At 42.9% G+C, this 13,136-nt stretch overlaps 1 protein-coding gene across 2 annotated transcripts in view; it reads right to left on the reverse strand.

Moving 5' to 3' along the window:
* Positions 1-6,231: 6,231 nt before the first annotated feature.
* LOC135473165 (microtubule-associated protein 1B-like) overlaps positions 6,232-13,136 on the reverse strand; it is a 39,056-nt gene continuing 32,151 nt past the window's right edge. For both annotated transcript variants that reach the window (XM_064753006.1, XM_064753005.1), the window contains one exon: positions 6,232-12,939. In XM_064753006.1, coding sequence (XP_064609076.1) covers positions 8,516-12,939 — 4,424 coding nt within the window. In that variant the 3' untranslated portion in view covers positions 6,232-8,515. The remainder of the gene's footprint in view (positions 12,940-13,136) is intronic.

Here is a 13,136-nt window from a genome sequence, read left to right on the forward strand (position 1 = left end):
AATTTAACTTATGCCAGTGTGCAGTATGTGATTCCAACAGTGTATTTCTATTGTATCTGTGGCATTATAATACCAGGAATCGTCACAGTATGGATTTTTACTTTCTATTTCCGGTATTGTCACGGAAATACACGACTATCAATTTTCCTTTGTTGACATACACGCTAGACCTGCACAAGTCGGCACAGCTCGTGTCCTCGTGGGGGGATCGCTGAGCTGAGGCAGGCCGGGCCCTATGACCCCTGCACCGCTCACTTGGGTCGTGTCTCAACAAGACCGGCATTTCTAAAATTCTAAGCCGTGTTGTTTTATCGCTTCACGGTTCAATGGTCCATTGTGCTATCCAAGATAAAAGAGAGGAGCTCTTGAGGGGTCGAACGCAGCCTTTTCAAAATTTTATTATTTCATTCCTTTTGACAAATTTAACAACAATTTAACCTATTATTTAATTGAGCAAACTTAACTTATTAAATACATATAAATGCCTTAACTACACATACTAACAATTCTACAGCCATAGGCCCTATTCCTATGCACAGGTCCAGAGCACTGCTCCTTTCACGAGTTTATACATTCCACTTGTTCTAGTAGGCCTACGCCTGGCTACTATAAGGTAATGTGTCACTTAATCAGATCTAGATATAATATGACAATCGAGGAAATGTGGGGCCAGTATAGACTCAACTTTACCCAGGTTGGGTCATGTCAGTTATTTAAGTACACATCCTGGCTCTGCTGGTGTAAACACAATCAGAATTTTATCTAATGCACTCAATGCACAGGCTTGTTCCGGCACGCATGGGTGAAAATAAAGAGATAAATAAACAGATTCCAAACAAAATCATGCACAAAAACCCACAGTTAAGACTGTTTGTATAAAGTTTGGTAGAGCGTTGTGCCGGGCTTAACTAAGAACACGCCATATTTATGGTGTTTCATATCGTGCATATGTAGCCCAAATAACATGTTTCGCTTACTAAGTTGTATATGGTTATGAGAGTTATCTCCCCTCCATCAGCCAGCTCGAATGAAACGTCATGTTTAAATGGCTGGGCACATAGATCACTGAAAATAAACCAAAAAAGGATTTTAAGTTATAGCATCCATGAAAACTCCACAGAAAAGTATTAGAAACTTATTTTGTTTCATCTCACTTTCTATTTTTTATGACCGGTACTATATTTATTTGATTTATTTGATTAGTGTTTTACGCCGTACTCAAGAATATTTCTCTTAGAGGTCAACATACCACGGCAGGCAGCATTATGCTGGGAGGGAAACACACGACCATCCGCAGGTTGCTCTTCCCACGTAGGCTTATGCGGTCTGAGAGGAAGCCAGCATGAGCAACCACATTGGTGAGAGGCCCCCGGGTCATTGCACCACGCTGATGTGCTAACCCTTTCAGCAAAGGGAGCCCCTTACGGGTACCGGTACCAGAAAATTATCAGATAAACTTAAAGGTAAGTTAGAGGCAAATGAATGATTTTGTTTGACTGGTGTTTTACGCTATACAACGGCGGTCAGCATTATATGGTAGGCGGAAACTGAACTGAGCCCGGGGAAACCCACGACAATCCGCGGATTGCTGCAACCTCCTCGGCAACTACACGATTGGCGTATACGGTTTTCTAACCCAATGGATTCAGACCGTGCACCGTGACACATGACACGCATAGTTTGACGCCAATTTTTGATAACTTGTCCAGGTTGTTTTTCAATATACATCCAAACATACAGCATTTGATTCTGCCACATTTAGATCTCTATATAGGCTTACAGCCTCTACCCCGTAAACCTTATTCGCCGCACTATACACGTGCGTATGTGTTCTGTATGCTCAAATCTTGAATTCCATGATTGATTGATTGATTGATTGGTTGATTGATTGATGGATTCATCGACTGGTTGCTATACGCCATACTAGAGAAATTCGAGTACCCGTGGTTAAGCGACCACACGTGCGTCGAAGACGCCTTAGTCACCAAGGCCCTTTGTATACGAACAGTGATAGCAGGGAAATCTACAAACTTCCTGCTCAAGCCTGGGATTTAACCCACACATCGTGCGCATCTTCGTCAGGCACCATGTTACCAGTTTTGTTTTGAGATGCACTTCGATAACGATTCAGGACTTTAAGGCCATTGCAAGTCGCACTGGTTACACGTACATTAAAATGAACTGCGTTTCAGTCATGGTCCTCTATTTGATTTAAGGCTCCACATAACTTCCTTTGGAGCATCCATTTCCTTCAGACAAATGACAGGCATATTTCTAAGCGCTTTGCGCAGACAGCGTATAGGCGTATTTAATGGCAATGAATATGATGTCTACTTTAACTTCCTGTATGTTTAAAAGTTGATGATTCATGAAAGTCAGCACACATCACCTATTATGGCCAGTTAGTCACAATGACTGGACGAAGGATATCATTCATATTTAATTTGCTGTAGTTCAACGCCCATCGAAGATTATATGTTTGTACCTAAATGTCGATGTGCAAATGCTGTATTACACAGGTTTATAGGCTATATCTGTGGAAAACAAGATATATACATGTGACAACCTTTCTGACATAAACCTATAGCCGATGGAGGAAGCAATATAAACTATAGGCCATATATAGCATGGATTGTGGTTCAACCATGCACGCCTCATTAATTAGTATCTGTAATTCAGATGGCCTGTAAAGCTTGGGTTTCAAAGGAGACGGCCGACCCATAACGGAATAAGGGTCGTGTGTTCGAAACCAGCATCCGTTCATGGCTATTGAAATCCGGCATCTGGGATGGGTATCTGCCCGGTTTCATCCATCATTAAACCTCGTAGTCGTCGAATATAAAATGCAAAAAAAAAATTATTTATAGTTTTGATTGGAGTTGCACGAACCTGTGTTGCATAATCCAGCGAGAGAAGCATCTTTGTTGCTTAATCCAGCAAGGGAAGCTCCTTTAACCGTTGCTTGGTCTATTAAGGGAAACACCTTTGTTGCCTATGCAGGAAGGGAAGCACCTTTGTTGCCTAACACAAGGGAAGCACCTTTAATTGTTCCTTAATCCAGTAAGGGAAGCACCTTTGTTGCCAAGATCAGAGAGGAAAGCACCTTGGTGAGGAAGCGAGGGAAGAGCCCTAATTTATTGCCTCGGCAAATCAAAGGGATGAGTATTAATTTGCTGGCTCGGTCAACAGAGATAGTCGTTAATAAATGCGGAGAGGTGTATGTAGTATTTTTACTCTCTCAGCAGTTAGGGCGATAAATGGAATGTTTATGGCGATGTTTGGTGGACCTTCTCACATCGCGGGTCAAAACGTCAGCTTAATGAGTTAATATATAGAAATAAAAAGAGGGAATCTTGCGGGTTTCTATGAACTGCTCAATCTACAGTGATATAAAAGTCATTCACAAACCGTTCACACGAAACTTTAGGTTCTCACATCGCGCAGGGTAGGTCGACAGGCTTAACGAATAATCGATAGCAATGTAAATAAGCCATCATCCTGAATTCACATTAGGTCAAGCAAATGGATCTGCTTCTAAAGGCAGCTCTCACATGACATGGGCTGTGGATATAATTAGCAGAAAAAGTATTTCGCAATTTCAAGTCGTTGTCAACCATATCCTTGTCAACCATGTGCAAGTTTCATAAAGTACAGCATATAAACAGCACACGTAGGCTTACTGCCGTGGTGCAGCATATAAACAGCACACGTAGCCCACCTACCGTGGCGACCAGTGGGCTGATAGAGCGGCATCGTATAGACCCTCATTAATCGATTGTTGTTAGTCAAAGTTATAGTTAAGAATTTTGCACTTCCGATGGCGGCCATGCAGTTTTACTGGTGGCTGTAACAAGAAAAAATTGTAAACTTAATACACACTTAAACGTCGTGCTGTTTCTGAAATATACCCGATGATGTCAGGAAGAATTCAGCAATCCAACTGGCCAAGAAATGCAATGTAAAACCTTCACGAACGTGATCTCCTGGAAACTAAAAACTCACGTTCAGGAAAACTTGATATAAATCAGTTTATCATAATTTTTCTCCTATAAACCACACGACCTCATGTCATTATACGCCACATGTACTCTGAAAAAATGTTACGAAAGAGTAGATTTACCAAGTTTTGTGAATTCAACTTTACCCTACACTTTTTGTCAATTAGGAAGCCAAGCATACAATAAAGAACCTTGACTTCAGCGATCGATCAAATAAGTGTCCAAAAACTATGAGTTCATGTTCACATGGAAAATGCATGAGCCTGGCGTCAGACAACAATCAAATAACTAAAATAAACGTTTCAGAAATTGCAGGTGATGATTGAATTTGGGACTAGCACATCTTGCTATACTGAGGCACGTCTCGATTCCCATAGAGCCCCGAAGCCTTGCCGATACTGCTCAATGTCGGCATGACGTTACCGTAAGACAGCACAATATGTCGACATGGCGTTCCTGTAACAGGGCTATATGTCGGCATGGCGTTCCTTGAAGACGACGCTATATCGGCATGGCTTTCATGTAAAACAGCGCTATATCAGCTTTGCGTTCCTGTAAGACAGCTCCATGTCAGTATGGCGTTCCTGTAAGACAGCTCCATGTCGGCATTGCGTTCCTGTAAGACAGCGCTATGTTGGCGTAGCGTTCCTGTAAGACATCTCTATGTCGGCATGGCGTTCCTGTTAGACAGGAATATTTTAACGTGGCGTTCCTGTCAGACAGTGCTATGTTGGCATGGCGATCATGTAAGACAACTCTATATTGGTATGGCGTTCCTTTAATTATTTATTTATTTGATTGGTGTTTTATGGAGCACTCATTAATATTTCATTCATACGGCAGCGGCCAGCATTCTTCAGAAAGGAAACCCGGCAGAGCCCGCAACCATCCGCAAGTTGCCGAAGTTCCTGCAAGACATCGCTATGTCGGCATGCGTTTCTTGTAAGAGAGCGCTGTGTGACAGCGTGGCGTTCCTGTAGCGTATTTTGGCCTGGTGTTCCTATATGACAGCTAGTAATAATATATGCTGGAATGATGCTCTTGTAAGACATCTGGTAATGTCGGCATGGCGTAAACGTAGGGGGGGGGGGGGGGGGGGGGCTCATGCTGGCCTTTCCGGCCGTAAGTGGGAAGGTCTTCCAGCAACCTGCGGATGGTCGTGGGTTTCCCCCGGGCTCTGTCCGGTTTCCACCCACCATAATGCTGACCGCCGTCGTATAAGTGAAATATTCTTGAGTACGGCGTAAAACACCAATAAAAAAAAAAAAAAAAAAAAAAAATAAACGTGGGTATAGATGGAACCCACTGACCACAGTAGATACTTTCTTGATGTTAAACTTCAAACAATCAACAACTGTTGTTATTTGACGAACAGAACGACATTTTGAAATCGGCAAGTATCGCCCTCATTATTGGGCAGAAATGTACCGTGTTCAGTTTGAAACACTCCTCCATGTTAAGAGCATAACACCCTAACGGGCTTGTACAATTTATTTATTTGACTGGTGTTTTACGTCGTGCTCAAGAAAATTTCACATATACGACGGCGGCTCGAAATCAGCCAGATTCCGGGAAAACCGGCGATCACCAGCAGGTTGTGGCAGACCTTCTTAGGCACGAATGGAGAGGAAGACAGAAAGACCTATACCTTGACTAACAGTGGAAGTTTAAACAAATCTCACATATATATTACATACGCCACAACTACCAAACATTGATTAAATTAGGAAGAGGAAGAAAGGCCACAGACAAAGATTTGCACCAGGGCAAAATTTTGTTTGATTTTATTTTGCGTGCAAGACTGATGTCTACTACAGTTACACTTAGGGAGAAGGCGAAATGATCAACAACAACGGACAATACAAGCGGATACAGCAGTTACGTGGGTAAAATAGCATCACAGTCTTCATTTACCGGTCAACCACACCACTACACAATTCTTCTCCGCATATCAACTTCGATTTCCAAAACTATGCCGAGTAAGTAACAGAAAACTAACGAAGGACTGAAAGGCGATACAATGGGCATAAGCAATGAATCTAAAATATTTTAAAGATTAAAGCAAGCCAGTCCCTTCCACTTCAGATAATCATCCTGTAAATAGTTCGCCATAAAACATTCTAAAATAGTGATTGTGCATTTAAGTCTAAGGTGGTGAATATGTTAACGTTTTACAACAGATGACGAAGGAACTCGAGGAGCTAGCTCCCGCTGTAGACAGTAATATATCACATTCTACCCAGACAGCATCCAGGATACTTGCATAATTCGGGAAGCACAAGCCGACATAATTTTCAACACTCAACCAGCCCGAGTATAAATATATAATGTTGGCAAAAAATTTCAGGAAAATACAGAAAAATGGCATAAAAAGTCAACAAATTCATCAGTGGCCGGAAAGAAAGGCACCGAGACACAGTATGCGCAGTTATCAACAAATGCTTACAATGATATATATATTGACCTCTCAGCTTCTCGTATTGTATATCAACAGTAAAAACACATCCCCACAGCCAGTGACTTGCAGCATTATTCATAATCAAAACGTGACTATTGCGTAATTAATTGCACGATGCCATATGAGAAAGAGAGCAAAAGTAGCAATCGCTTAGCACCATTATCAGACCTTCAGCCGAACAAAATACCAATTCCGTGATGCACAATCGTGATGTACACGATTTCAAACGCTAATTCCCATATCTTAAGTCTTCACAAATGTTCAAGCTGCTAACATTCAAACAGATATGGTACCTAAACAATTACATACAGAAAAAGACATTTGTAATACCGGTAGTTGCAGCAAGACGGACTCTAAAAGTAATACAAAGCTTTTTAAATAACTTGCAAAACTTATTCACCGCGTGTTCCATTGCAACAAGCCTACTAATGAATACACCAATATGGACTATGAAAGCCTACTAATGAATACACCAATATGTACTATGAAAAGATCACGCGGTTTAGTGTCTTCACACACAGGAGTACATGGGTAAAGCTTTTTTTAACAAACACAAACATGTTATCAAATGACGATTATTCAACCTTACAACAGTTGGTCCAGTTGATGGAGAAACTGTCTGGCTTGTTTCCCAAATCCATGGCTTTCATCTCTTGCCTTTCACTGAATGGATAAACAGCGTACTTTAGGCAGTACTACGTCATTCTAAGCTACACTAAGCAGACCTCTACTGCTACACACATGTAATTCACAATCCTGAATCGCCATTTAGTGGATTCAGGGAGTCAGTTATATACTTCACTGAGACAAAACACCATTTGAGAGCAACCAAAAGAGGACTGAAGCTCGGGCACTATACCAATAAACCCCATTACAAATATCATCACAATGCATATCCAAAATAGTTCTCTGTGGTTTATACAGCTGTACAGAGTCCCACGTGCCTGTCCAAACTTTGACACTTCGGCTTTCTTTCCTAACACTTAATGACCGAGCCCCGTAGCATAACCTTTCCAAGTTAAATCTTAAGTTTAGTAGCGCTAATCTAGGGAGAAATACGTGTTTTTAGCTTAATTAGCACAGGCGTCGAGTTTATCCACACAAGTTTTATCGTATTGGTAGAGTTGATCCCAATACCTGCACACAGAAACTGCCTTGCACACAAATATGGCCTACAAACAGATTAACTACAAAAGGATTTAGCACATGTAAGCAAATTTAAAATATGCCAACAGTATTAGACAGTGACTTATGAAAATGGAAAGCTGACATTGCTCACAGGTGGGAACACCAATAGAACTTGTCTTTACAAAAAATATACCTACACAGGACGGCGGGCCCATGATGGCTAAACACAAATATCCTAAAAAATCAAATAATAACAGAATTAATACTATAAATGGAGAAATATTTCTCCACGAAACATATGAAACCAGCAGAACAAATTGCACAACATTTACAATATGAGAAGGCGAATACAATCTTAATATGCCCACTAAGGTAATACCATATACAGATGCCAAAATATTGTTCACCACAGGTGCGCTCTATGATGTAACATAGAAGTGACACCTATCATGAGACAAACAAAACCACATCAGATAACTGGACTTAAGCATTACTAGAATGTCAGGTCACAAAATGTATGTCCCAAGTGGGATTTAAGATCAAATGTGCAGAGTAAAGAAGCCCACAATCAAAGCTGTATCATTTCAAAGCTCGTATTCGGTTTACAACTACGCCTGGTGTATCCCATGCATTCATTTTGACCATGGCAATAACTTGGTCAGCGAATTCTCTCAGTCGCAAGTCAACGCAGGTCAGCTAGCAATATCACCGTCCACAATTCTGGGTGTAGAAACGCTCTACTGTGTATACTAGCACATTTGGGTAGATATGTGCTAACCTCTATAGTTAATAAGGGTAGATGGCAAACGACAGCCCCGCAGGGATCAGTCTTTATAGAGGAAATCACAGCAAAATTGGAAAGGCTGGAGCATGATCTTTGTGGCATGTTAGCTGACTGGAAGAAAGGTCCAGCGAATCTGAGAGAGACTACTTAGAACTCCAAGCGGTAAGCCGAACAGCTTGCCTCTTGGTCCACCAGCTGTATTGTACAGCGACTGGCAGCGGGCGCCACATCGATTTTCAGCTCGTTCAGCTCATCTTTGTGTAATCCCATCCAGTGTCTCAGCGTTTCATTATCGTACGTGGGTATAACCGTAACTTCTAGGTTGGAATCCTCCCATGTTCGTTTCGCCTCCATCAGGGAGTTTAACGTCTGCGATGTTGGGGAAAGCGCGCTGAGGACGTAGTACCTGGCTCGAACACGCCGGAAGAGTTCTACATCGCTGTAGCTTGGGTCCCCATGTGCTGGAATATAAGTCAAATCGACGTAGTATGGTGTCACTGCTGGTAACGGAATCGTCTTGATAGACGGCGCAGAAGTCCGGTTACCAGAGGCCGTGGCCGGCCGACGTGTTGCTTTTGCCTTGGACACATCTCCATTGTCAGCAGACCTTTTAGGTTCCGATCGAGCTGGGGCAGATATTGGTCGAGAAGAAGCTTTGGGTGTCTTCTTTTCGAGAGTATTGGTGACTTTCTGCGTCGTTTTCCTCTCTGACAACAGGGATTTCGACGTCTTGCTTTCGCCATTGACAAGTTTCTGAGTTTTGCTTGTAGCTGCCGAGGATTTCTTGTCGGCTGGTGCTCTAGATGGCGTAGCTTTCTTTGGGTCGGGTTTCTTGGCCGTTTTAGCATCTGCTGTTTTCGGGGAACCATTCTTTAGTGATTTGGTGGGCTTAGGCTTAGACGATTTATCTGAAGCAGACTTGTTGCTAGCAGCTTCTTCCATCATTGGAGATGGAAGTCCCATGGGCTCTCCCCACTCTTTCAAAGGATTGAACGGTTGTTGTGCAGCATCTTGGTTCAGATTGTCAGCGAAAGGATTCTCTGAAGAAAATGACATTTGCTTGTCTGAATCGTCAATGCCAAAGAATGGGTTCATGCCACCCTGTTCCATCTGGGCTGCGGCAGCATTATCCGCCAGTTCTTTATCATTCACTGCAAACGGATTTTCAGTCAGTGTCTTACTACCATTTTCAGGCAAAACCTGCTCTGGCTGCTCTTCCAAGCCTTCCTGAATACAAGCTTCATCAACATCTTTCTCATCGTCTGGCTCACCATCAAGAGAGTCAGTTTCCTCCTTCTGTTGAAAGTTTTTCGGAAGGTCATCTGTCACTCTGGGATCAACGGCCTCATCAGAATCAGGATAGAGAGAGGTGTCCTCTTGAACATAAGCATCTTGAGAACCGATCAGTTCGGCTCGTGTTGGGGTCTCATCTTTTTCAAATGCAGCTGGAATTGACGATTCAGCGTTATCATTGTCTTCAAAAGCATCAGACTGCTTGTCTTCATTTATGCCCAGAGATTCTTCTGTTTGCTCTTGTGGCAATTCAGTGCTAGTGCTCTCGAACGGATTTTGTCCGGGCTGCATCTGGTCAGCAATAGCTTGGTCCACAGGTTCTGCTTGAAAAGACTCACTTTCTGATGCTTCAAATCCAGCGTTACAAACACCTGTGGTATGCTGTTGCTCAATGGCTTCACCTTCATCATATTCATTTTCAAATCCAATCTCTTCCTCTTCTTCAGGGACAACATCATCTTCCTTGAGAGATTCCTCATCTTTTGCAGCTTCCATTTCTTCCCTGACAGTTTGGTCCTCCTTCAGAGGTTCCAAATCATCAGCATAATCATCTTCTTTGACTGGTTCCTGAACTTCCATGGATGGTTCCTGAACTACTATGGATGGTTCCTGACCTTCCATGGATGGTTCCTGAACTTCAATGAATGGTTCCTGACCTTCTATGGATGGTTCCTGACCTTCCATGGATGGTTCCTGCACTTCCATGGATGGTTCCTGAACTTCAATGGATGGTTCCTCACCTTCCATGGATGGTTCCTGAACTTCAATGGATGGATCCGAAACTAAATCGAAATTATTCATCGCACTTCCTGACATGTCTTCACTTGCTCCAACTTCTGGTGAATAACACTCCTCACGACCCAGAAAATCTGTCTGTTCTGTGGTAGGTGCTCCTTCTGTGACAGATGTATCAACTGCTTTCAGTGAGTCCTCTATTTCAGAAGCCTCTGGTGTGAAGTGGTCTGGAATATCTGGTGAATGTGGCGGGGTGTGCTCAGAGTCAAACATTTCTCTCTGAGCTTCATCTGTTGGCTTTGTTTGCTCTTCTGCTTCAGTCTCCTGTGGGATTACTTCTGTCTCTGCAGAAACATTTTCAGAGAATGAAGTGAAAGCCTGCTGTTCGGGTTGATCTTGGCTCTTTATTGCCTCTTCAGACATTGGCGCATCTGAAACCCCTGCATGAATTTCATGTGAATCTGAACCGTAGCAAGCCGGTATGGCAATGGGTTCTGGTAAAGCCTCTGGTTGAATTTCCTCAGCTTCAGGATTGTCATTTTCAAATGCACCAATATCTTCTTCTGGATCCTCATCTTCAGCCTTTTCAAAGTTGCCCTCGTGATTATTTACAACAGCTGTTTCATGCAGTTCATGCACCCCATCCTCTGGGAATTCAGCATCTTCATCATAAATCCCAAGCTCTTCCATTGTCTTCTTGCTCATGGCAACTTGTTCATCCACCATAGCCATTGTCTCTTCAGCTTTCTCAGGCATTAATACAGTGTCTGGCTGATAATTTGCTGGGTCTGGGAGAGGTTCTGGTGAATCGAGGTTCCCATCCATAGGCTGCTGAGCAGCAGACAGTTCTGCAAGCTGACCTTGAAAATCTTGTTCCGCCTCAGCTTTACTATCATCAGCAAAAGAAGAACCCCCAGCAGATGCTGGCTCATCTGATACTGCTGGCTCTGGCTGAATATCAATCAAGTTTCCCTCCATTGCTGGAACTGGTAGAACTCCTGTGTCTGAGGGTGGGGACACATCTCTTCCAGGTGTTCCAGATGGAGTTGAACTGCCAGCAGATGTTCCATTTGTTACAGCACTTTTAGCTGGTTTCTGCCTTTCCTTCTTTTCTTTCACTGCTTTTTTATTACTGTCTTCTTTAATGCCCTTGTTGGCTTTCAAGGTTGAAGCCATTTTAGGCTTTTCCACTTTCTCCAGCTTTTCTTTCCTCAAGGATTCTCTTGGACTAGATACAGCTGGTGGTTTAGCTGAAGCTGGTCTCCCAGCTTTGCTTGATAAAGCACCTTTCCTTCCCGGTTTTGCGTGGAGATCTTTGTCACAACATTTGGCATGTTTGAGAAAATCCAAATTCTTTACCTTCTCCAAACCTTCAATAACTTTGTTCTGAGGAGCATTTCCAGGGAACAAGATCCGTGTGATATTTTCCTTTGGATTGGCTGGCTTCCACACCAACAATACACATGTAGACAGAACATTTTGCAAGGGGAGGCCTTGGCTTAAGCCAAACTGGCCTACATGCTTGCTGAATTGCTGAAAGTACTCCTTAATTTCCTTGGAATCCTGGACTGGATTCAGGACGTACATATCTAAAGACCCATGTCCGACTTTATGATACAGGTTTATTGGTTCCAGCGTGTCACCTTTAGCAGAACGTGTACAAGGATGAGGGGTCTGACCTATCTGTTTACAATATTCTATCAGCCTACTGCATTCTTCCCCAAGATTGATCTTCAAAGTCGATGATTTCAGTAGCCCTCCTTCTTCTGGTGCCAAGTCCCCATTAGGGGAGTGCTTGGTCTTCTCACCAGCATTCAGGTACACATACCCGATCTCTGGATGTACATTCTCAACAGCTTTACGCTCCAAGACAGAGCCAATACCAAAGAGATTATCAGGGCCAAGGTGAGTGAGGAGCATAGCATCAATTCTATCAAGGTGGCGAGTAAAATCCCAGAAGCATGCCTTTCTATTGTAGCCTCCATTTATAAGCAGGTTAAAACCGCTTATGCCAAACAAAGCTGAATCGCCCTGGCAACCAGGAAAGACATACAGGGTAGGCTTACTAAATCTAATATTGCCAACAACATCTGAAGCTTGTAGCAGCTTATTGAGTGATCGCCCCTCCACAAAGTTACTGACAAAAGTGACAAATCTAAGGATACCATTTGTGTCAGAGAGCTTTCCTTCTGGATTAACAGAAACCTTCAAAATCTTCCCAAAGTCCTGTTTGGCAAAACTGCCATTGCTCCATTCACCATCAGCAAAACAATGGATGGTCAGAGATCCACCTTGTTGCTGTTTCAGTGCATTTTCCACATCTGGATCACGGAAGACTTGCACAAACTTTGTGAATGTGAAGATATCGTCTTGCAGGACCCAAGCGCCGGATCCCTGGAATCCATGGCCAGCGTAGATCAGATGTTTGTGTTGCGAAGGTGTTGTAAGAAAGGTCTTGAGGCCCATTTTGACTGTGCCAGTCTGAGGATTGACCAGAATTTCTACCTGGACGTCAGGTGAGGAGCGCCGGATCACCCGTTCTCCTGGAAACACATAACAAATCACACATCATTTAGTTAGGTATACACACATGATTTCGGAGACAAGACATATGACATTATATACTGCTTCAGACTCATAATCATATGCGCGATCAATGAAAATAATGCAAAGATTTCACAAGTTTTCAGGCCTTATCTCGGGATCTCTTTCACTTAACAAAGATTCCCGCAAGAGACTC

Source organism: Liolophura sinensis, chromosome 8 (genome assembly GCF_032854445.1).
Source record: "Liolophura sinensis isolate JHLJ2023 chromosome 8, CUHK_Ljap_v2, whole genome shotgun sequence".
In the NCBI taxonomy this organism is placed as follows: domain Eukaryota; kingdom Metazoa; phylum Mollusca; class Polyplacophora; order Chitonida; family Chitonidae; genus Liolophura; species Liolophura sinensis.